This window comes from Lutra lutra, chromosome 8, assembly GCF_902655055.1.
Source record: "Lutra lutra chromosome 8, mLutLut1.2, whole genome shotgun sequence".
NCBI lineage: Eukaryota > Metazoa > Chordata > Mammalia > Carnivora > Mustelidae > Lutra > Lutra lutra.
This window is the reverse complement of record NC_062285.1, coordinates 18,459,958-18,482,864: the sequence shown is the minus strand read 5'-3', so window position 1 is coordinate 18,482,864 and position 22,907 is coordinate 18,459,958. Positions and strand designations below refer to the sequence as shown.

The following is a 22,907-nucleotide window of genomic DNA, read 5'->3' as shown; positions in this document are numbered from 1 at the left end:
TGACCTTCACTCTGTGATGCACTTTCATTTGTCTTTGGGGCCAACGTGGTCTGTAAATGGGCTGCGGATCTGGTGGCACTTCCATTGCGTGAACTTTGGGTAGAGTCCAGGATGTGAATTTAATGGGTGGAGAAGCTTCGGCAGGACTGTGAAGTTAGTGCGGCCAACTGCAGGAAGCCATGCTTCACTGCACCCTTCTTGGAAGCTGGCATACTTGCCCTACTCTTGCTATCCACCGGTCAGCTCTTGAGGAAAAGGTCCGCAGGTAGGTTCTCAATGCAGGCAGATGCTCCAGGGGAGTCAGTACCCTCCAGCTACTCTGGCAAAAACCCCTCCCTCCGGGTCTCCAGCAACCTCCTCCCCTCCCTCTCTCTGAGGCCGGTTCAAGACGTGCACGCACAGCCCGCGCGACCCGCTGCAGCAGGCGGCCCCAACGTCCCCGCCCCCGCGTGCGCGCCCCCGCGGTCTCTCGTTGGCTTGTTCCGGCCTCAGCGCGCCGCCGGCTCCACTCGCCCCCACCCACTAGCACACCTCGGCGGTAGCGAGCGGCGCGGGGGAGGGGAAAAGGGCCGGGAGGTAGGCCGGGGCTGCGGGCCGGACGCGGCGGCGCGCACGCAGGCCTTGCTTCTCCCGGGCCTTCTCTCTCACGCCGGCCGCAGGGCGGGCGCGCACGCCGAGTGACGCTCGGAGGAGGAAGCGCAGCCCCCTTCCCCTCCCTGGCTGCCCCTGGCCCAGCGGGAGCCCCCCCAGTGCGCCTGTGCGGAGGCCTACTTGATTATGTGTGCCCTCTCCGGGCTCCAGCGTTAGCGGCCGGGTGGAGGTGGGGAGGAAAGAAGACGAGGAGGAGGAGGAGGCGGAGGAGGCGGTGGAGGGGAGGTGGGGGGAGTCAGCAAGGACATGGCTCCTGACTCCTGTGCGGAACGTGAGTGACTGAGCGGCAAAGCCCGAGTGAGCGAGCGGCCGAGCGGCGGGCGGGGGCCGGGGATGTAGGGAAGGGAGCGGGGGTGCGGGTGGCTCTGCGGGGGGAAGCACTAATTGGCTTGCATGTGTTTTTTAATGGTCCCCCCAACTCCCTCTTAGATGGTCTCTAGCGACCGGCCCGTGTCACTGGAGGACGAGGTCTCCCATAGTATGAAGGAGATGATTGGAGGCTGTTGCGTTTGCTCAGACGAGAGAGGCTGGGCCGAGAACCCGCTGGTTTATTGCGACGGGCACGGCTGCAGCGTCGCGGTGCATCAAGGTAAACACCCAACCGCCCGCCGGGCCGAACCCGGCCTTCTCCCAACCGTCACCGCTTCCCCCACCTTGGCAGCAACTGCCAGTTCCCCTGCCGCCCCTCCCCCCGCCCCGCCCCCGCCCCCGCCCCGTTCCGCGGCCCGGGATTGACTCGGAGGGTCCGCGGCGGGGCGGAGGGGGTGTGGGCTGTGCATGTGGGAGAAAGTGCGTGTGGCCTGGACTGTCATGTGATTCTGCGCTCACTCTCTCAAGTGTCATTTGGCCGCCGCCTGCTCCTGGGGCCGGGGCTGGAGACTTAACGAGGGCGGTGGTTGGAGGGGGGAAGCGTGGGGGGGGGGGGTGCTGCGGGGTCCGCGGCCTGCGCTCCGGGGGCGGCGGTGCGTGGGTGTGCGCCCCTTGGTGGAGTCGCGGTGGTCGTGGGTTTGGGTTTGGAATCGGAAGCCCCTCCCCCTTCTCTGGCTGCTCCCGTCTGCCGCAGTGTGTCTGGAGACTTCCTGTGGCATGGAGTCAGGCTCGGGAATGCCACTCGCTGCGCCGGGGCGGGTCGCGGAGGCCGGGGGGTTGCCTGGGCGCTTTAGATTAGGGAGGGGAGGCGCCGCTGCTGCACCCCAAGCTTTCTGGCGGAGACCCTGCTGCTGCGGACTGGGAGCTTCGTGCGGAGAAGACGGTGGCCTTCCGCTGCCGTGGTCGTGCTGCTGCAGGAGTGGCTTGGCTCAGCTGCCCTGGGCTGGTGGATGAGGCTGTTGAGGCTGCATCTGGCCACTTCCTCAGCTTAAGTGACTGAAGAGAAGAGGAGATAGTGGTGCGGCCAGTGACTTGGGGAGCTTCTTAGCTTATTTCTGGGTGTTTCCATTCGGTGAGTTTTTGGATATTACAAAAAAGCCGAGGACACTAGTAAGAGAGTTTTTTGCCCATTAAAGTTTCGGACTTTATCTATTACATGTGGTAAGGAAACAACCTACATAATTTTTGGGTGTCTCTTCTATTCGTTCTATTACTCACCAACGCGCCCTGCTTCCCATTTCTGAATTTGGCACTGAGTGATGCAAATATTTAGTAGTGTATTGGAAAGGATACTATTGAATGAGAGAAAACCTAAACATAAGGGGCTTAAAGTGCATTCTTTATAGAATGAAATCTCAGAATGGGTAAGGGAGACTTAAGAGATAGTGAATTAAATACCAGAGTGCAGTTATCCTCCTTTGTATTTAGACAAACGTCAAAGTTGCACACCTTCCTTCTTTTAAGGAGTGAAAACAATGTGTGTTGATACTGATTTTTAAGGTTTAAGAGCTGATATATTAGCGTTTCCATCACAGTGTTCATTGGTGTTTGTGGAGGTATTTCTTAGGAATTGGATTCTGAATTATCAAGTTGGAATAGGTAGTGTCATTTCCTACTATAGATAACTTTCGTTTAAGCTTCAAGTTTTCTTGCCTCGAAGTAGTACTTCTGGGTTAGTTTTTGGACATTGTTGTGTTTCTTGCCTGCTAGGACATTTTTACACTGACATGTTTACAAATTTTAAGAGGAATTACAGGTTTAGCTTTTGGAGTTTTAAAAGTTTGTGCTGATTTTATATTCTTTTAGTGCTTTCCAGTATTTAAAATATTGCAAGCTTCTCTGAGCAAGCTCATCCAAAAACAGCAGTTGGTTATTAGTGTTCTAGGTTTTTGGGAAAATTGCAACTTTGAGTTAGTTAAATACAAGTTTTTTAAACTAGAATGAGATTTAGATCTACTAAAATCATTTGTTGGAATATTCACGTCGTATTTCTAGAAACTTAGTTTAGAAATAAACTTTTTAAAATAATGTTCAGTCCACTGGTTTAAAATAATAACCAGTCCACTGGTTTTAGTACACTCACAGAGTTTTGCATCTAGTTACCACACAATTGTAGAACATTTTCTTTTTTCTTTTTATTTTTTTTTTAAGAGGAAGGCGAGAGGGGGAGAGAGAATCCTAAGCAGATTCCATGCCCAGCACTCAGCAGGTGGCCGGGCTTAGTCTCACAATTCCGAAATCATGACCTGAGCTGAAATCTAGAGTCGAACTCTTAACTGACTGAACCATTCACACACCCCAATTTTATTTTTTAAAATTTTTGTTTCAGGGGTACAGGTCTGTGATTCATAAGTCTTACACAATACACAGTACTCACTACAACATATACCCTTCCCATATCTGTCACTCAGCCACCCCATCCCTTCTACCCCCGGCACCCCAGTTTTAGAACATTTTCATCAACCTAACAAGAAGCGTTGGACCCATTAATAGTTACTCTCCATTTCTTCTCAATTCTCCCAAGAGTAGGCAACCAGTGTACATTTCCGTCTATTGAGTTGCTTATTCTGGACAATTTATACAAATGGAAGCATGTCATGTTTAACAATACATTTCATTTTCTTTTCTGCAATATTTGGTGCCTATTTTGACAGGTGATTTGGAAATATTTTCATTAGACATCTCAAATGCTTGCTATTTAAATTGCAGGATATAGGAATGAATGAATTTCTTTCTGAGTTATTCTTTGTAAAAAATCTTTGTGTTAAATTTTACTTAATATTCTCCCTATCATAAAATATTGAGTATAATTTGTAATGGTTGTGCTTATCTAAAATAACAAAAGGCTGGTCTTTTCATGTTTCTATTAAAATGTCATACAGGAGTGCCTGGGTGGCTCAGTCGGTTAAACATCTACCTTTGGTTCAGGTCATGATCTCAGGGTCTTGGGATTGAGCCCCATGTTGGGCTCCATGCTCAGTGGGGAGCCTGTTTAGCCCTCTTCCCACTACTTGTGCTGTCTCTTTTAATCTCTTTCTCAAATATATAAATAAAATCTTAAACCCCAAAATGTCACGCAGTTTTTATTAGGTGATAACATATGTGGTAAATAAAAATATGTTTTCATTCTTTGAAAAATGGGCCTTTTTGGGACGCCTGGGTGGCTCAGTTGGATAAGCGGCTGCCTTCGGCTCAGATCATGATCCCAGCGTCCTGGGATCGAGTCCCACATCCGGCTCCTTGCTCAGCGGGGAGCCTGCTTCTCCCTCTGCCTCTGCCTGCCACTCTGTCTGCCTGTACTCACTCTCTCTGACAAATAAATAAAATCTTTAAAAAAAAAAATGGGCATTTTTATGTGAACAGTCTGAGAGGTAATTATTTCAGAGGGCTTTGAAAGAGTATTTATTTTCCATAATATAAAAAATGTTAATATGTTTTAAAATCTTTTATTTCCCAATAGCTTGCTATGGCATTGTTCAAGTACCCACTGGACCATGGTTTTGCAGGAAATGTGAATCTCAGGAGAGAGCAGCCAGAGTGGTAAGAACTGTTTATCAAAAACATTAAAATTCTTAAATGGGTAGCTTAGGACGCCACACACTTACGTTTCAGTTTGAAGGGTTTTCAGTCTTTTGTTCAAATATGGAATTTGGGCCAAATATTGACTTAACAGTTTTAAACCAGTTTTATAAACTGTGAAAAACAAATTGAACCACATAAGTATATGTTGGGGGATACTTTGAATGGATAAAACATAAAGTCGTATTTGGGCTTTAGCTCTATCTACTGTTGAAGGGTTAAATTGGCGATAGAACATAAGGAAGTTAAGGTGCTAATTCTGCTAGGTTCTGTTTAATAAAAAAACACAAGAGTTTAACCACTGTATTCATTTTACTGTATCTGCATGTATATAGTTTTAACTTTGAATGCTCAATGTTTTCAGACATTCAGTCTTTTTGGCAAAGTAGCATAAAAATTTTCCTTTTTTACTTGGTTGGATATCTTCTTTCTGAACACTTGTAAACTTCTTGTAGACATGAGGGTGGTATGTTTATTCTTTCTGGCTCAGCGTTTTTTTTTTTCAGTTGACGTTTTGGAAATATCAGGGAGAAATAGATTTGATCTTCATTAATCATATAAAAGTATTGCCATTTGCAATGTGGTAGTTCCTTCTTTTTGGTATAGACTAGAGGATTTGACAGAGTTAGAAAACAAACATTTCAACTTCCATTTACATAGTAGCATGGAAGCTTTTATTTTTGCCTAGGCAGTTTTTGATCAGAAATAGTGGCTGAGTAGCCTATCTAGGATTGTGAGACTCAGAGCAGTATTCTTTTTTTTTTTTTTTTTTTTTTTTAAGATTTTACTTATTTATTTGAGAGAGAGAAGGGGGGCGGGTCAGAAGGAGAAACAGATTCCCCACTGAGCAGGGAGCCCAGTGTGGGACTTGATCCTGGGACTCGAGGATCATAACTTGAACTGAAGGCAGTTGCTTAACTAACTGAGCCACTCAGGCATCTCAGAGCAGTATTCTGTTCATGTGTTTCATTTGTGTGTGAGAATGCACTACAGCAGAATTACAGCTATACTAGCATTACGATAATGGGAAAGAGTAAGAAGAGGATGAACTCATAAATCTCAGGACTTGATGTATACATAGGTCTTCTTTTTGTTTTTTTCCTCTTTGTAGCATGTTATGGTTTTGGAGTTGGGTCACCAAGCCAAAGAAGTTATTCTTTTTTTTTTTTTTTAAAGATTTTATTTATTTATCTGACAGATAGAGATCACAGGCAGGCAGAGAGGCAGGCAGAGAGAGAGAGAGAGAGGAGGAAGCAGGCTCTCCGCTGGGCAGAGAGCCCGATGCGGGGCTCGATCCCAGGACCCTGGGATCATGACCTGAGCCGAAGGCAGAGGCTTTAACCCACTGAGCCACCCAGGCGCCCCCAAAGAAGTTATTCTTTAATTCATTAGTAAACACTAATTGTAAGGTGAGGCTGTTCCAAGGGATGGCACAGGAGATTCAAACAAAGCCAGAGAAAGATTAGAAAATAAGAAGGTGGATATGAAGAGGTCAGATAAAGAGGTCTGTGAATGGAGAATGGTAGGGTGCCAGTATTATTCGCTGTAAATGCCTCTTGTTGCCTATTTTTAATTCCTTTATTCTTTCTGAGGATATGGTCAAGATATCAAGGTGAATTGAGGTAGTTACCTTACAAATATTGAAGAATACGTTTTATTTTGGCTTTATTTCTTAGGATGTAGGGGCCATTTGAGGTTTTAAAGAAGAGGTGCAACTTAGTTTCCTATAGTGTAGTTATAAAAGGGAAGGTCCTTTGTGAGAAACAAAAACTGATTTTAAGCTCAAATAAGCAGAAAAAGGGCATTTTATGTTTTTTATTTTTTTATTTTAAAAAGATTTTATTTATTTATTTTGAGAGAGAATGTGAGAGAGAGAGCATGAGAGGGGGGAGGGTCAGCAGACTCCCCACTGAGCTGGGAGCCCAATGCAGGACTCGATCCTGGGACTCCAGGATCATGACCTGAGTGAAAGGCAGTAGCTTAACTAACTGAGCCTCCTAGGGGCCCAGGAAGAGAATCTTTCAAGCAGACTGCCCTCTGAGCGAGGAGCCCGCTGAGGGCTCTGTCCCTCAACCCACGACATCATGAACTGAGCTGAAACCAAGAGCTAGACCCTGAACTGAACCACCCAGGTGCCCCAAATTAGTCTTTTTTTTTTTTTTTAAAGTAAATCCTTCCCTTTTGGTAATTATTACTTTGTTTTTTTTTTTAAAGTAATTTCTATACCAAGGTGGGGGTTGAACTCATGACCCAGAGATGAGGAGTCAGTTGCTCTACTGACTGAGTCAGCCAGGTACCCCAAGAATTGAATTAGTCTTAATCTTATTTCTGCTTTTGTGTGTCTGCTTTCTTCTTTTCCTTTCTGCAGGTTTTCTCTGCTACAGGCTGTTTACTGTCAGATTCTATGTTAAATGTTCTGTGAAAATTATCTGGTTTAATCATCTTATCAAACCTTGAGGTATTTTGTTGTTCTCATTTTATGGATAAAGACATCATAGTTTAAGAGAAATGCATATCTAGTTGGAGGCTGGGCTGTGATTAAGCTCTCAACCATCATGTTCTGTATTGCCTCCTGTGGTGAAAGTGGCTATACTTCAGCTCCTAATATTTTCTGTTTCCTGTTTCAAGAGACTAAATCTCATGCTGTCTCATGTTCCTTTGGGTAAAAAAAAAAAACAAAACGAAAACTGGGTTGACTTGGATAAAGTGCCTAGTGCTAGACCAACTAGTCATGGCTAGACAATAGGGTTGCTTAGACACAGAGAGATGTCTGTGGGTTTGGGATAGCTCACTTCTCAGAGAAGGGATTTATGAGCTGATAGTACCTTGGCAGAATAATAAAGTTCTAATTTCAGACTTTGGAGTGTATAGAATGGATTTGAAGGGGGAGGTTAAAAACTGAAAGACTTAGGATGATATTACACTAAAAATGTGAGAGTAGAAGGAAGGGAGGGAGCGTTTTGAAGGATGAAATGACAGAAATGGATATTGGGTAAAAAGGAAAGGAATAATCAGAGATGGTTTTTAGTATCAAGGTTTATCACTGGAATGATGATACCATTAATAGTCATAGAGTAATGGTAATAGAGAAAGGACAGCAAGTCTGATGAATGAGGGAAGTTCTGTTTTGGGCATGTTGGTTTTTGTGCTCGCTTCAGCAACACATATACTAAAATTGGGCATGTTGGTTTTGATGATGTTAGGGTTTTTCATTGGAAATTTAGAATTAAAGTAATGGAGTCAAGTTAGAGAGTTGGAGCTGCATAGAAGGAAGACTGGGAACCAAATGACATTATTTTTTTGTTGTCGTTAGAGAAAAGAAAAATGAAGACAGCTATGGTGAATATCCACACTTGGGGAGAGTAAGAGAACAAGTTACCAAGCATGGAAAATGAACTGTCAGGAGAGGAGAGTCTGCAGTAGTAACAGTTGGTTTCTCAGGAAAGAGTAGTTGATAGTGACATTGCTATAAGGATACTGAAGAACTGAGAAAAGTTTCTGAGACCGCAGTTGTAGTTCCTTTGGGCAGAACTCTCATTATAGGTACTGAACAGAGTAGAGATTGTAGGATTAGACTGAATATTGAACAAATGAGGAAAGAGGAAAGTAAAAGTTAGAGATTGAATTTTTCTTTTTAAAATTTTATTTATTTATTTGACAGACAGAAATCATAAGCAGGCGGAGAGGCAGAAGCAGGCTCCCTGCAGAGCAGAGAGCCCAATGCAGGGCCTGATCCCAGGACCCTGAGATCATGACCTGAGCTGAAGGCAGAGGCTTAACCCACTGAGCCACCCAGGTGCCCCGAATTTTGTTGGTTTTTAGGGGAGACTCTTCGCAGGTCGGCATTCATTGTTCAGAAAAAGTACTTGATGGGGCACCTGGATGGCTTTTTCGGTTAAGCGTCTGCCTTAGACTGCGGTCATGATCCCAGGGTCCTGGGATCAAGCTGTGCGTCAGGTTCCCTGCTGGAGCAGGAAGCCTGCTTCTCCTGCTCTCTCTATTGCTCCCCCTCCTTGTGCTCTTCTGCTTTGTCAAATAAATAAATAAAATCCTAAAAAAAAAAAAAAATAGGATTGCTTTATTTACCTCAAGTGAACATGTATTTTTGCTGAAGGTTTTTTTTTTTTAAAGGACTTTATTTATTCATTTGAAGGAGAGGGAGAGCGTGCACAAGCAGGAAGAGAGGAAGAGGGAGAGAAAGAAGCAGACTCCCTGCCAAGCGGGGGGGCCTGCTGTGGGACTCTGTCCCAGGACTTGGGGGTCATGACTCAAACCAAAGGCAGATGCTTAACCATCTGAGCCACCCAGGTGCCCCATGCTGAAGATTTTTGATTAGTATTAACATTGTTTAGTAACCACACTCGGGTGGTTAGAGGTTAAACCTCTGATGACTATTTTGTTTTTTTTTTTGTTTTTTTTGTTTTTTTTGACAGACAGATCACAAGTAGGCAGAGAGGCAGGCAGAGAGAGAGAGGAGGAGGCAGGCTCCCTGCTGAGCAGAGAGCCCGATGTGGGACTCGATCCCAGGACCCTGAGATCCTGACCTGAGCCGAAGGCAGAGGCTTTTAACCACTGAGCCACCCCGGCGCCCCGACTATTTTGTATTTAATGGGTATTTGTTCTGAATTATCTTGGGCTGAAGAGACTTACTGGAAATGTTTATATAACATTTATACATTTATACATGCATTTATAACATTTATATACTTTTAATGGGATAAAGAGGATATGTTAAATTTTAAATATTCTACTTTGAAAACATGGTGAAAGTGGATTGTGCAAAAAAGTAAAATGGCCAAAAGTCTATTAAGAATTTGCATTATCGGGGCACCTGGGTGGCTTAAGTGGGTTAAGTGGGTTAAGCCTCTGCCTTCGGCTCAGGTCATGATCTCAGGGTCCTGGGTTCGAGCCCCGTATCGGGCTCTCTGCTCAGTGGGGAGCCTGTTTCCCTTCCTCTCTCTCTGCCTGATTCTCTGCCTACTGGTGATCTCTCTGTCAAATAAATAAATAAAATCTTAAAAAAAAATTTGCATTATTTAGGTTTTGCTATTCTAGCTCTAGATGAAAAGACTGTTTCTACAGGAGGTGAGATGTAACTTTTTCCTACTGTTCTGCCTCTTTTTATTATAGTTCTTCCTGGCTTCTTAACATTGTTGGGGAAGAACTGCTGGATGGAATGTAAATCAAGATTTTAGGGATTGACCTAGGGTTGCACTTTTTTTTTTTAAGATTTATTTATTTGACAGAGAGAGCGAGCGACCACAAGCAAGGGGGAGTGGCAGGCAGAGGGGAGAGGGAGAAGCAGGGTCCCCACCAATGAAGGAGCCCAACGTGGGGCTCGATCCCAGGACCTCCTGGGATCATGACCTGAGCTGAAGGCAGATGCTTAACAGACTGAGCCACCCAGGCTCCTCCACATTTTATTTTTTAATTTTTGCTTAATGAAAATATATAATGCAAAAAAGTCACTATAAATGTGTAAAACCATCTGAACTATATACTTAACTGTATTGTGTATTTATATTTAATTTTATTAAATAAAATTATATTAATATGTATGTCATAAATAAGTATGACTATAGGACATAAAAGAAATATTCCCTACCCTGAATGAACTAACGTGGATTTTTCATATTTGCCCCAAATCTTGCCTTTTAAAAATAATAAATAAAAAAATGAAGTTGAAATACTTGTTGTACTCTCTCCAGTCTGAGTTACCCTTTTGGTATCTGTAGGGACCATTTCTTTTTTTTTCTTTTTTAAAGATTTATTTATTTATTTGACAGAGAGAGAGAGAGAGAGAGTGAGAGAGGGAACACAAGCAGGAGGAGTGGGAGAGGGAGAAGCAGGCTTTCCTACGGAGCACGGAGCTGGATGTGGGGCTCCATCCCAGGATTCTGCAGTCATGACCCGAGCTGAAGGCAGATGCTTAATGACTGAGCCACCCAGGCGCCCCTGTTGGGACCATTTCTCTCTTTTTTCCTTTCAGTTTCATTGGGATATAATCGACCTATAACATTGTATTGATTTAAGGTATACAGTGTAATGATTTGATTATATATATGTATGTGTATATGTGTATTGCAAAATGATTACTAAAAGATTAGTTAACATCCATTCTCACATAGTTACAAACTTCTTTTTTTTTTTTTTTTAAGATTTTATTTATTTGAGAGAGAGAGAGAGCGAGAGAGAGCAGGAACAGGGCTGGGTTGTTTGCGTGCATGGGGAGGAGGGGGAGAGGGAGAGGCAGGCTACCCCCTGAGCAGGGACCCCGATGCGGGGTTTGATCTCAGGACTGTGGGATCATGACCTGTGCCAAAGGCAGATGCTTAACTAACTAAGCCACCCAAGTGCCCCCGTAGTTTTCTTTTCTTTTGATTAGAACTTTAAAGATTTATTCTGAGGGCACCTTGTTGGCTCAGTTGGTAGAGTATAGGACTCTTAATCTCAGGGTTGTGAGTTCAATCCCCATGTTGGGTATAAAGCTTACTTAAAAACACATATACACAGAACTTAAAAAAGATTTACTCTTAAGAGCTTTCATATACACAATACAGTATTATTAATTATAGTCACCATGCTATATATTCCATTCCCAGAACTTAGTGTATAAGTGGAAGTGTTTTACCTTTTGATAGACCACCTCACGCCCTTCCCCACCCACCATCCCCTGCCTTTAGCATCTGTCACTCTATTTTCTGTTTCTATGACACTGGTTCTTTCCGATTCCATATGTAAGTGAGGTCATATAGTACAGATGGTCCCCTGACTTAGGATTTTTTGACTTTACAATGGTGTGAAAGCAGTATGTATTCAGTAGAATGCATATTTCAAACCCTCTGTTTTGATCTTTTCCCAGACTAGTGATATGCAATATATTTGTGATGCTGGGCTGCAGCAGCTAGCCAGTGCTGCCACTTAGCTGCCAGTTATTATTAACATTAATAAAATTTTGTTCATATGATCTCCCTGATATGAGGGAGAGGAGATGCAACATGGGGGGTTAAGGGGGTAGGAGAAGAGTAAATGAAACAAGATGGGATTGGGAGGGAGACAAACCATAAGTGACTCTTAATCTCACAAAACAAACTGAGGGTTGATGGGGGGAGGGGGTTGGGAGAGGGGGGGTGGGGTTATGGATATTGGGGAGGGTATGTGCTATGGTGAGTGCTGTGAAGTGTGTAAACCTGGCGATTCGCAGACCTGTACCCCTGGGGATAAAAATATATGTTTATAGATTAAAAAAAAAAATAAAAAAAAATGCAAAAAAAAATAAATAAAATTTTGTTCAACTCAGTTTTTTACCTTGCTGCTTTATGGGTCATTTCCTTTTTTAAAATTTTTACACAGTTCTAGGGTTCCCTTCCAGTGTTTATCTAGTAAGTAGTAAGCAAGCTATGTTTGTCTTTTTGTGTCTAAGAATATTATTATTTTGCTCTCTTCTTCTTCTTTTTTTTTTTTTTAAAGATTATTTATTTATTTATTTATTTCACAGAGAGAGATCACAAGTAGGCAGAGAGGCAGGCAGAGAGAGAGAGAGAGAGAGAGGAGGAAGCAGGTTCTCCGCTGAGCAGAGAGCCCGATGCGGGACTCGATCCCAGGACCCTGAGATCATGACCTGAGCCGAAGGCAGCGGCTTAACCCACTGAGCCACCCAGGCGCCCCTATTTTGCTCTCTTCTGTGCTAGTTTGAGTTCTAGAGTCATTGTTGTTTTCCTGTAAGTAAAGATTTTATTCTAGTTTGTCTTCTGGTATCTAATTGTGATAAACAGAGAATCTGTTGACACAGTGCTTATCCTGCTTCAGAGTTGATTGGCTTTTTCATTCTGTAGACTCAGTTTTTTTGTTTTTCATCTTGGAAAATTTTCTTCTCTTCAAGTGTCACCTCATTTAATTTTTTTCTGGAATTATTAACTAGGTATGTGCTTGGGATTCTTGTTATTTTCTTCATATCTTATATTATTTTTTAAATTAAAAAAAAAGATTTTATTTATTTGAGAGGGAGAGTGAATGAGAGAGACCTCATGCACATGCAAGAGCAGGGAGAGGGAGAAGCAGACTCCTGCTGAGCAGGGAACCTGACTTTAGTCTCCATCCTCGGATGCTGGGATCATGACTTGAGCTGAAGGCAGATACTTAATGGACTAAGCTACTCAGGGGCCCCTCTTCATGTCTTTTAATTTCTCTTTAATATTTTCTCTTTCTTTAATTTTTTTCATATTTTCTCTCTCTCTCATTTTTATCTCTCCATTATAGATAATCTCTTTAGCTCTGTCTTGAGATTTATGCTTATCGTTAACCCAGTCAGTGAATTTCTTTTCTGAGTGAATCATATCTACAATATGTATTGTATTTTTCATTTTGCCTTTTTTTATTTTAAAGATTTTATTTATTTGACAGAGAGAGACACAAGCAGGGGGAGTAGGAGAGGGAGAAGCAGGCTTCCCGCCAAGTGGGCTCAATACCAGGACCAAGGGATCATGACCCAAGCTGAAGGCAGATGCTTAATGATTGAGCCACCCAGGCGCCCTGCCTTTTTTTCCATAGTATTTTGCTATTGTTGCCTTATGGATGATATTCCTTTATTATTTGAACATTTAAAACATATTTATTTTGGGGACACCTGGCTAGGTCACTTGGAGCATGCAGATCTGGATCTCACAGTCATTAGTTCAAGTTCCACATTGGTCCTAGAGCTTACTAAAAACAACTTACTTTATTTTTAAATTTTGTTTGTTTATTTATTTATTATTTTTAAGATTTTATTTATTTATTTGACAGAGAGATCACAAGTAGGCAGAAAGGCAGGCAGAGAAAGGGTAGGAGGAAGCAGGCTCCCCGCTGAGTAGAGAGCCTGATGAGGGGCTGGATCCCAGGACCCTGGGATCATGACCTGAGCTGAAGGCAGAGGCTTAACCCACGAGTTGCCCAGGCGCCCCTAAAAACAACTAATTTTAATACTTCTCAGAGATTTTAGAATTCTTTCATTTGTTTTGCTTGTTAAGTCTGGTGGTAGGGATCTTTGTAATTTTTGGTTGTGAACTAATTCTCAGGAGACTTCTGTGGATTCCTGTTCTGCTAGGAACACAGTGAAGATGTTACTGTGGGGAGTTTGTGCATTGCTGTCTTTGAAGAACCATGTTTGGCCCCTAACAAAGACGAGATTACAGTAGCTTCTGCAAATCAGGAATTTACAGATTTATGAATTCTTTCATTTAAAAGGAGTTCAGAAGGCCTTTTAAAAAGCCTTTTTGACAACTCTGTGATATCATTAGGGATCAGGCTTTATTTGTCCTCCTACTATGCCATCCTTAGCATATGGTTTTCATTTTGGGGGGTGTCCCATAGTCAGAGCATGGCAGCTGGAACTGCAGTCATTGTGACCTGCAGAAAGAAGTTCCAGGTAGAAGGGGGGGATGGTAAAGTTAAAAAGTGGTTTTCTGGGGCACCTGGGTGGCTCAGTGGGTTAAGCCTCTGCCTTCGGCTCAGGTCATGATTTCAGGGTCCTGGGATCAAGTCCTGCATGGGGCTCTCTGCGTGGCAGGGAGCCTGCTTTCTCCCCTCTCTCTCTCTGCCTGCCTATCTACCTACTTGTGATCTCTCTCTGTCAAATAAAATCTTAAAAAAAAAAAAAAAAGTGGTTTTCTTCCTAGCTGACTTCTTTTCTTGTTTTCCTGAAGTCCCAGTCAATACATTTTCCTTAATTTTACTGGCTTTTAGTTGTTAGACTTCAAAATATGGGTCATTTGAAGAACTGAATAAAATGGGCATTTTGTTAGGAGGGAAGAACGGTAGAATGGTATTGGGGTTGGTAACCAGACTCTGTCAGAGTTTGCCTACTGGGGTTCACTGCTCCAGAGTAATTTTTAAGTTTGTTTCTTTTTTTTTTTTTTTTTTTTTTAAAGATTTTATTTATTTGACAGACAGAGATCACAAGTAGGCAGAGAAGCAGGCAGAGGGAGAGGAGGAAGCAGGCTCCCAGCCGAGCAGAGAGCCTGATGCTGGGCTTGATCCCAGGACTCTGAGACCATGACCCGAGCCGAAGGCAGAGGCTCCAACCCACTGAGCCACCCAGGCGCCCCTTAAGTTTGTTTCTTGACTGGAATCTGGTACCCTTTAAAACTTTTTTTTTTTTTTAAAGACTTTATTTATTTGACAGACAGAGATCACAAGTAGGCAGAGAAGCAGGCAGAGAGAGAGGAGGAAGCAGGCTTCCCGCAGAGCAGAGAGCCCAATGTGGGGCTCGATCCCAGGACTCTGGGATCACGACCCGAGCCGAAGGCAGAGGCTTAACCCACTGAGCCACCCAGGCGCCTATCTGGTACCCTTTAGATAATGGATTTTTGGGTACCACACAACTCTCAGCATCAACTGAGTTTCTGGTTTTTCTAGAGTGACCCCTCTACTGATGTTCAGAACCAGTATTTCACTTCAGTGCACCTTCTCTAGTCTTGCCAGTCTAGGCCATGTTTTTCTATGATAGATTCATTCTCCTTTGGTTGTTTAATAGGCCTTTAGTAGCTCCTGTCCTTATGCAGGGAACCCAGTTAGAACTTTTTTTGTGTATGTGTGTGTCTAGGGTCTGTGCTAGTATCATAGTCAATTCCAGTCTCTGAGGTATATAATCGGTCAGGTATCTTCATTTACTGCCTCAGCTTCAACTAATACTCATTTTTTTTAGCTTTTCTTTTCTTTCTTTTTTTTTTTTTAAAGATTTTATTTATTCATTTGACAGACAGAGATCACAAGTAGGCAGAGAGGCAGGCAGAGAGAGGAGGAAGCAGGCTCCCTGCTGAGCAGAGAGCCCGATGCAGAGCTCGATCCCAGGACCCTGAGATCATGACCCAAGCCGAAGGGAAGGCAGAGGCTTTAACCCACTGAGCCACCCAGGCGCCTCTAGCTTTTCTTTTTTATTTCTGGTACTGGAGATTAACCTTTATCTACATAATTAAAAAAAAAAAAAGTAAGTCTTAAATAGAATGTCTTCAGGATTAAATACTGCTAGCATTTTTTCTCCTATTGCTGATTCATGTCTAACATTTGCCTTTGTAGCTTTAAAAGAGGTGCTTTTATTTATTTATTTTTTTAAGTTTTTACTTATTTATTTGACAGAGAAAGAGATAGCGAGAGCAGGAACACATGCAGGGAGACAGAGAGGCAGGCAGAAAGAGAGGGGGAAGCACGCTCCCCACCGAGCAGAGAGCCCGACTCGGGGCTCAATCCCAGGACTCTGACATCATGACCTGAGCACAAGGCAGAGTCTTAACCCAGTGAGCCACCCAGGTGCCCCAAAAGAGGTATTTTTAGAAAGTTAACAGAGTTAGTGCTTATCACCATAGATAAAATAGTAAATGGCCAGTTCCTGTTGTCTCTCTTGATTCTTATTTACTATGAGAAAAGCCTAGCATAATGTCTGACATGAAGTAGGTGCTTAACACTTGTTTTATCCTTTTCTAACCTGCCTATGCAACTAGTGAGATAAATGAAATCATAGGAATATATTGATACCTTGCCCAGCATATGGTATCTATTTATTCCTTTAAGTTTAGTTTTAATTTCTTTTCTTTTTAAGATTTAATTTCTATGTTTATTAAAGTAATAAATGCATAGTCAAAGTCAGGTATTACCGAAAACTTCTCTCACACAAAGGAAACAGTACTTTGCTGTTTGACTCTTGAAATCTAATCTCATTGCCCAGAAGCAACCTCTTTTGGCTGCTCCTTCTGGTATTTACTTGCATATTTCTAAAAAGAAAGTATAAGCAGCTATTGTTTTCTAAAGTGTATTTAAAAAAATTTTTTTAAAAGATTTTATTAGAGAGGAAGATCACTCATATGCATGTGCTCAGGCAGGGGTGGGGGCAAGAGGGAGGGGAAGAAGCAGGCTCCCCGCTGAGCTGAGAGCCAGCATGGGGCTTGATCCCAGGACCCTGAGATTATGACCTGAGCCGAAGACAGACACTTGAGCAGCTGAGTCACCTAGGCGCCCCTGAAGTTTCTTTTTCTTCTTCTTTCTTTTTTGTTTTTTTTTAACGATTTTATTTATTTGAGAGACAGAGAGAGAGAGAGAGCGCGCACATGAGAGGAGGGAGGGTTTGAAGGAGAAGCAGACTCCCTGATGAGCAAGGAGCCCTAAGCAGGCCTCAATGCTGGTGTCCTGGGATCATGACCTGAGCCAAAGGCAGACGCCCAACCGACTGAGCCACCCAGGCGCCCTGAAGTTTTTTTTTCTTAGTAATCTCCAAACCCCTCATTGGGCTTGAACTCACAATATCAGGATTAAGAGTTGTGTGTTCTGGTGGCTAGGTGGCTCAGTCATTAAGGGTCTGCCTTCAGCTCAGGTCATGATCCCAGGCTCCTGGGATCGAGCCCGGCATCTGTGTGTCTGTGTCAGGCTCCCTCTCAGCAGGGAGTCCACTTCTCCCTCTCCCACTCCCCCTGCTGTGTTCCCTCTTTCGCTGTCTCGGTCATATAAGTAAAATCTTAAACAAAAAAAGAGTTGTGTGCTTTGCCACCTGAGCCAGCTAGATGCCCCTAGAAGCAGCTATTCTTGACATATCAGTTTTAGTAGTTGCCTTTCAGTATATCACAAATTTTCATTAAATCACTGGTGTTAAACAGTAAAATTTTATTATCTAAATATTTTGTTTATTTGTGAGCCAAAAAGTCTACTGATTTTTTTATTTCCTTGGGATTAATAATGGTCTTATATTTTCATTTTCCTTATATTCTTTTTTTAGATGCTTTTTTAAAATTTTTATTTATTTTTTTTAATATTTTATTTATTGTCAGAGAGCAAGAGAGAGAGCGTGCACGAGTGCACAAGCAGGTAGAGTAGCAGGCAGAGGCAGAGAGAGAAGCAGGCTCCCTGCCGAGCAAGGAGCCCGATGAGGGACTGGATCCCAGGACTCTGGGATCATGACTTGAGCCGGAGGCAGCGGCTTAACCCACTGAGCCACCCACGCGCCCCTAGATGCTTTTTAAAAACATTTTATTGGGGCGCCTGGGTGGCTCAGTGGGTTAAGCCGCTGCCTTCGGCTCAGGTCATGATCTCAGAGTCCTGGGATTGAGCCCCGCATCGGGCTCTCTGCTCAGCAGGGAGCCTACTTCCTCCTCTCTCTCTGCCTGCCTCTCTGCCTGCTTGTGATCTCTGTCAAATAAATAAATAAAATCTTTAAAATAAATAAATAAATAAATAAAAACATTTTATTTATTTTTTAAGACTTTATTTGTCAAAGAGAGAGAGAGGGAGTGCAGGCACAAGCAGGGGGACTAGCAGGCAGAGGGAGAAGCAGGTTCCCCACTGAGCAAGGAGCTCAATGAGGAACTTGATGCCTGGCCCTGTCTATGATCATGACCTGAGCCAAAGGCAGATGCTTAAAAGACTGAGCCACCCAGGTGTCCTCTTATGTTCTTTATTTAAGATTAAATCTTTCTATATACTCCAGTTGCTTTTTCATATAATCTTTCAAATGATTAATGATTCAGGTCGTCTGTTAATAAAATTTTCCATGAGTTCACTTTTCCTTTTCCTCTCTTCTCTACACTCTTCCCATCTTCTTCCCTTCTCCCTCTCTCCTTCCCTCTTCCTCCCTCTTTTTCCCTCCCCCTCCTCTTGTCTCCCCTTCTGCTGCCTCCTCTCTCTTCTCTTGCACTTTTCCCTCTTCCTCCTTTCCCTTTTAACTAGTAGATCTTCTGGGTACCATTTTCCTGCTGTCATCTGTGCTGGTTCTTTTTAGGCTGGATCTTTCCTTCACTATTGTCTTAGGAGTGTCTTATTTCTTGCTTATTTTGGATTCTGTGTTATAATGTTTCATCCTCCCTGTTTCTGCATCTTTAATGGTCTGTTTTCTTGTTTTAGTGGGCACCTCTAGTAGCTTCATAGGAAATGGTGTGTAAAAAATAATTTTTTAAAGTTTTTACATGTTTGATAAAATTGGTAGCTTTTACCATCTTGATTGATAGCTTGGCTAAATACAGAATTCTTGGTTGGAAACCATTTTCTTTTTTCTTTTTTTAAGATTTTATTTATTCATTTGAGACAGAGATAAAGAGAGAAAGCATAAGCAGGGGGATAGGCAGAGGTAGAGGGAGAAACAGACTCCCTGCTGAGCTGGGAGCCTGATGTGGGACTCAGTCCCAGGACCTGGAGATCATGACCTGAGTCAAAGTCAGACACTTAACTATCTGAGCCACCCAGGTGCCCCTCTTTTTTTTTTTTTTTAAGATTTTATTTATTTTTTTTGCGAGACAGAGCATGCATTTGGGGGGAAGGGGCAGAGGGAGAAGGAGAAGTAGGCTCTCCACTGAGTGGGGAACCCAGTGCTTGACTCCATCCTAGGGCCCTGGGATCATGACCTGAGCCGAAGGTAGACACTTAACTGACTGAGCCACCCAGGGGCCCCTAGAAATAATTTTCATTCAGAATTTTGGTGATTTGCTTTTTAGGTTCAGTGTTTCTGTTTGAGATCCAGTAAAGTTCTGATTTCTAATACCTTGTATTAGAAATGTGATTGTTTTCTCTGGATTTTTTTTTTTTTTTAAGATTTTATTTATTTATCTGACAGACAGAGATCACAGGTAGGCAGAGAGGCAGGCAGAGAGAGGAAGGGAAGCAGGCTCCCTGCTGAGCAGAGAGCCCGGTGCGGGGCTCGATCCCAGGACCCTGGGATCATGACCTGAGCCGAAGGCAGAGGCTTTAACCCACTAAGCTACCCAGGCGCCCCTGGATTTTTTTTTTAATACAGGTTATTTCTGATATTTTTCATGGTATTCAGTGGCCCTTTTGATTTGGGAAAATCATGTTAGGGAACATAAGTTCAGTTAATGATAACATTTTTCTTGAAGGATTTCTTTGATGATTTGCTCAGTTCTATTTTTCTTTTTCTGTATGTTTTTTTATTTGGTTATTGAATCTTTGAACTAATTTTCCAATTTTTAATATTTTTTGTTTAAATTACCTTTTTCCCCCCTACTTTCTGAGGCAGTTCCTTACTTTGTCTTCTAACCCTTCCCTTAAATTTATTCTTTCCCTTTTTTTTTTTTTAAGATTTTATGTATTTGTTTGACAGAGAGAGAGAAACAGGGAGAGAGGGAACACAAGCAGGGGGAGTGAGAGAGGGAGAAGCAGTGTTCCCGCTGAGCAGGGAGCCTGATGTGGGGCTCGATCCCAGAATCCTGGGATCATGACCTGAGCCAAAGGCAGATGCTTAATGACTGAGCCACCCAGGCACCCCTTCACTTAAATTTCTAAGGTGCATTATACTTTTAATTTCCAAGGGCTCCTTTATACTCTCTGTTCTTTATTTCTTCTGTTTTTATTTCTTGGATGCAGTATTTTTTTTTTAATTGAAGTGTAGTTGACACATAGTGTTACATTAGTTTTAGGTGTACAACATAGTGATTCCACAATTCTGTATGGTATGCTATGCTCACCACAAATATAGCTGTTGTCTGTCACTGTATCATACTACTACCACACAATAACTGACCGTATTCCTTATGCTGTGCCTTTTCATCCCTGCGACTTAATTCATTCTGTAACTGGAAGCCTGTACCTCCTACTCCCTTGTCACCCATGTTGCCCATTCCCTCAGGCAACCACCAGTTTTCTGTATTAATGGGTCTGTTTTTATTTTCTTTGCTCTTTCATTTGTTGTGTTTAGATCCCAACATACAAACAAAATTATATAGTATTTGTCTTTCTCTGACTTAGATCACTTAGCGTGTAATACTCTCTAGATCCATCCCTGTTTTTGCAAATGGCAAGGTCTCTCTCTCTCTTTTTTTTTCCTTAATGGCTTAGTTATTCTTCATTGTGTGTGTGTATGTGTGTGTACACACACTGCATGTTCTTTATCCATGGACACTTGAATCACTTCTATATCTTGGTTATTGTAAATAATGCTGCAATAAACATAAAGGTGCATATATTTTTTTGGATTCGTGTTTTCATTTTCTCTTGATAAATACTCAGTAGTGGAATTATTAGATCATACGGTAATCTGTTTCGTTTTTTAAATTTTTATTTACTTATTAGAGAGACAGTACATGCTCAAGTTGGGGGAAGTATAGAGGGGGAGAGAGAATCATAAGCAGATTACCCTCTGAGTGTGGAGCCTGATGCAGGGCTTAGTCTCCTGACTGTGATATTGTGACCTGAACCAAAGTCAAAAGTCAGATGCCGGGAGCCCTGTGGTAGTCTGTTTTTAATTTTCGAGGAACTTCCGTTTTGTTTTCCACAGTGTTTGCACCAATTTATTCCACCAACAGTGCACAGGTGTTCCTTTTATGCCATATCCTTCCCAGCACTTGTTATTTCTTGTGTTTTTGATACTAGCCGTTTTGACTAAAGTGATATCTCATTGTGGTTTTAATTTACATTTAATTAAATTTACATTTAATGATGAGTGATTTAGAGCGTCTTTTAATGTATGTGTTGACCATCTGTGTGTCTTATTTGGAAAAATATTTCAGGTACCCATTTTTTTTTCAAGATTTTATTAAATTATTTTTTTATTTTTTTATAAACATATAATGTATTATTAGCCCCAGGGGTGCAGGTCTGTGAATCGCCAGTTTTACACACTTCACAGCACTCACCATAGCACATCAAGATTTTATTTTTAAGTAATCTCTGTACCCTGTGTGTGGCTCGAACTTACGACCCTGATATCAAGAGTCACATGCTCCACTGCCTGAACCACCCAGGTGCCTCAGCTCTGCTCTTTTTTTTTCCTGCTCATTTTTTAATTGGCTATTTTGGTGTTGCATTGTAGAAGTTCTTCTTTTTAAAATTTTGTATATCTTTTTAAGATTTTATTTATTTATTTGACAGAGAGAGAGATCACAAGTAGGCAGAGAGGCCACAAGTAGGCAGAGAGGCAGGCAGAGAGAGAGGGGGAAGCAGGCTCCCTGCTGAGCAGAGAGCCCAATGTGGTGCTCGATCCCAGGACCCTGAGATCATGACCTGAGCTGAAGGCAGAGGCTTTAACCCACTGAGCCACCCAGGCACCCCTAAAATTTTGTATATCTTTTTTATTTTCTATTTTTTTAAGTAGGCGCCACATTCAACATGGGCCTTAAACACATGACCCTGAGGTTAAGGGTCACATGCTTTACCTACTGAGCCAGCCATGTGCCCCTATTCTTTATATATTTTGGATATTAATCTCTTATCAATAAGATATATCATTTGCAGATATTTTCTCCCATTCAGTGGGTTTCTTTTCATTTTGTTGAGGGTTTCCTTTGCTGTGTAAAAGTGTTTTGTTTTGATGGAGGCCAGAGATTTATTTTTGCTTTTGTTTCCCTTGCCTGAGGAGGCATATCTAGAAAAATGTTTCTATGGCTGATGTCAGAGATGTTAACTGCCAGTGTTTTCTTCAAAGAGTTTTCTGGTTTCACATCTCACATTTAGGTCTTTAATCCATTTTGAGTTTATTTTTGTGTGTGACTAAGAAAGTGGTCCAGTTTTGTTCTTTTGCATGTAGCTGTCCAGTTTCCCCAGCACCATTTGTTGAAGAGAATGTCTTTTCCCTATTGTATATTCTTTCTTCTTTTGTTGTAGATTAATTGACCATAAAAGCTTGGAGTTATTTCTGTGCTCTCTCTTCTGTTCCATTGATCTGTTTGCCTGTTTTTGTACCAGGACCATACTGTATTGATTATTATAGCATTGTATGTCTTGAAATCTGGGATTGTGATGCCTTCAGCTTTGGTTTTTTTTCTCAAGATTGCTTTGGCCGTTTGGAGTCTTTTGTGGTTCCATACAGATTTTAGTTTTATTATAGTTATGTGAAACCTGTTACTATTTTGTTAGGGATTAGGATATTTAACAATATTGGTTCTTCCATTCCATGAATATGGAATGTCTTTTGGACGCAGTTTTTCTCTTCACTGAGGATATTAATCAGAAGGGTTTTTTTTTTTAAATTTTGTTTCAGTTTTCTGAAGTTTTTTTTTTTTAAGATTTTTATTTATTTGACAGAGAGAGAGAGAGAGAGATCACAAGTAGACAGAGAGGCAGGCAGAGAGAGGCAGAGAGAGGGGGAAGCAGGCTCACTGCTGAGCAGAGATCCCGATGCGGGGCTCGATCCCAGGACCCTGAGATCATGACCCGAGCCGAAGGCAGAGGCTTAACCCACTGAGCCACCCAGGCGCCCCTTTTCTGAAGTTTTTATCTGCTCCTAGGACTCTTCCTTAGAATTCCTTTGTATCATTGTCTTGGCCTGTCTTGTTAGAGACCTTGTTTAAAAATGTGGTGACTCTCAGCCACCTATTTGAATTTAAGACAAACTCCTCATG

General features: G+C 42.3%; 1 protein-coding gene across 1 annotated transcript in view; it reads left to right on the top strand.

The window, feature by feature from the left end:
- The first annotated feature begins 490 nt into the window (after positions 1-490).
- Positions 491-22,907, top strand: part of MLLT10 (MLLT10 histone lysine methyltransferase DOT1L cofactor) — a 238,510-nt gene continuing 216,093 nt past the window's right edge. The window contains 3 exon segments of the mRNA XM_047743592.1: positions 491-948; positions 1,081-1,240; positions 4,481-4,560. Coding sequence (XP_047599548.1) covers positions 1,081-1,240; positions 4,481-4,560 — 240 coding nt within the window. The 5' untranslated portion in view covers positions 491-948.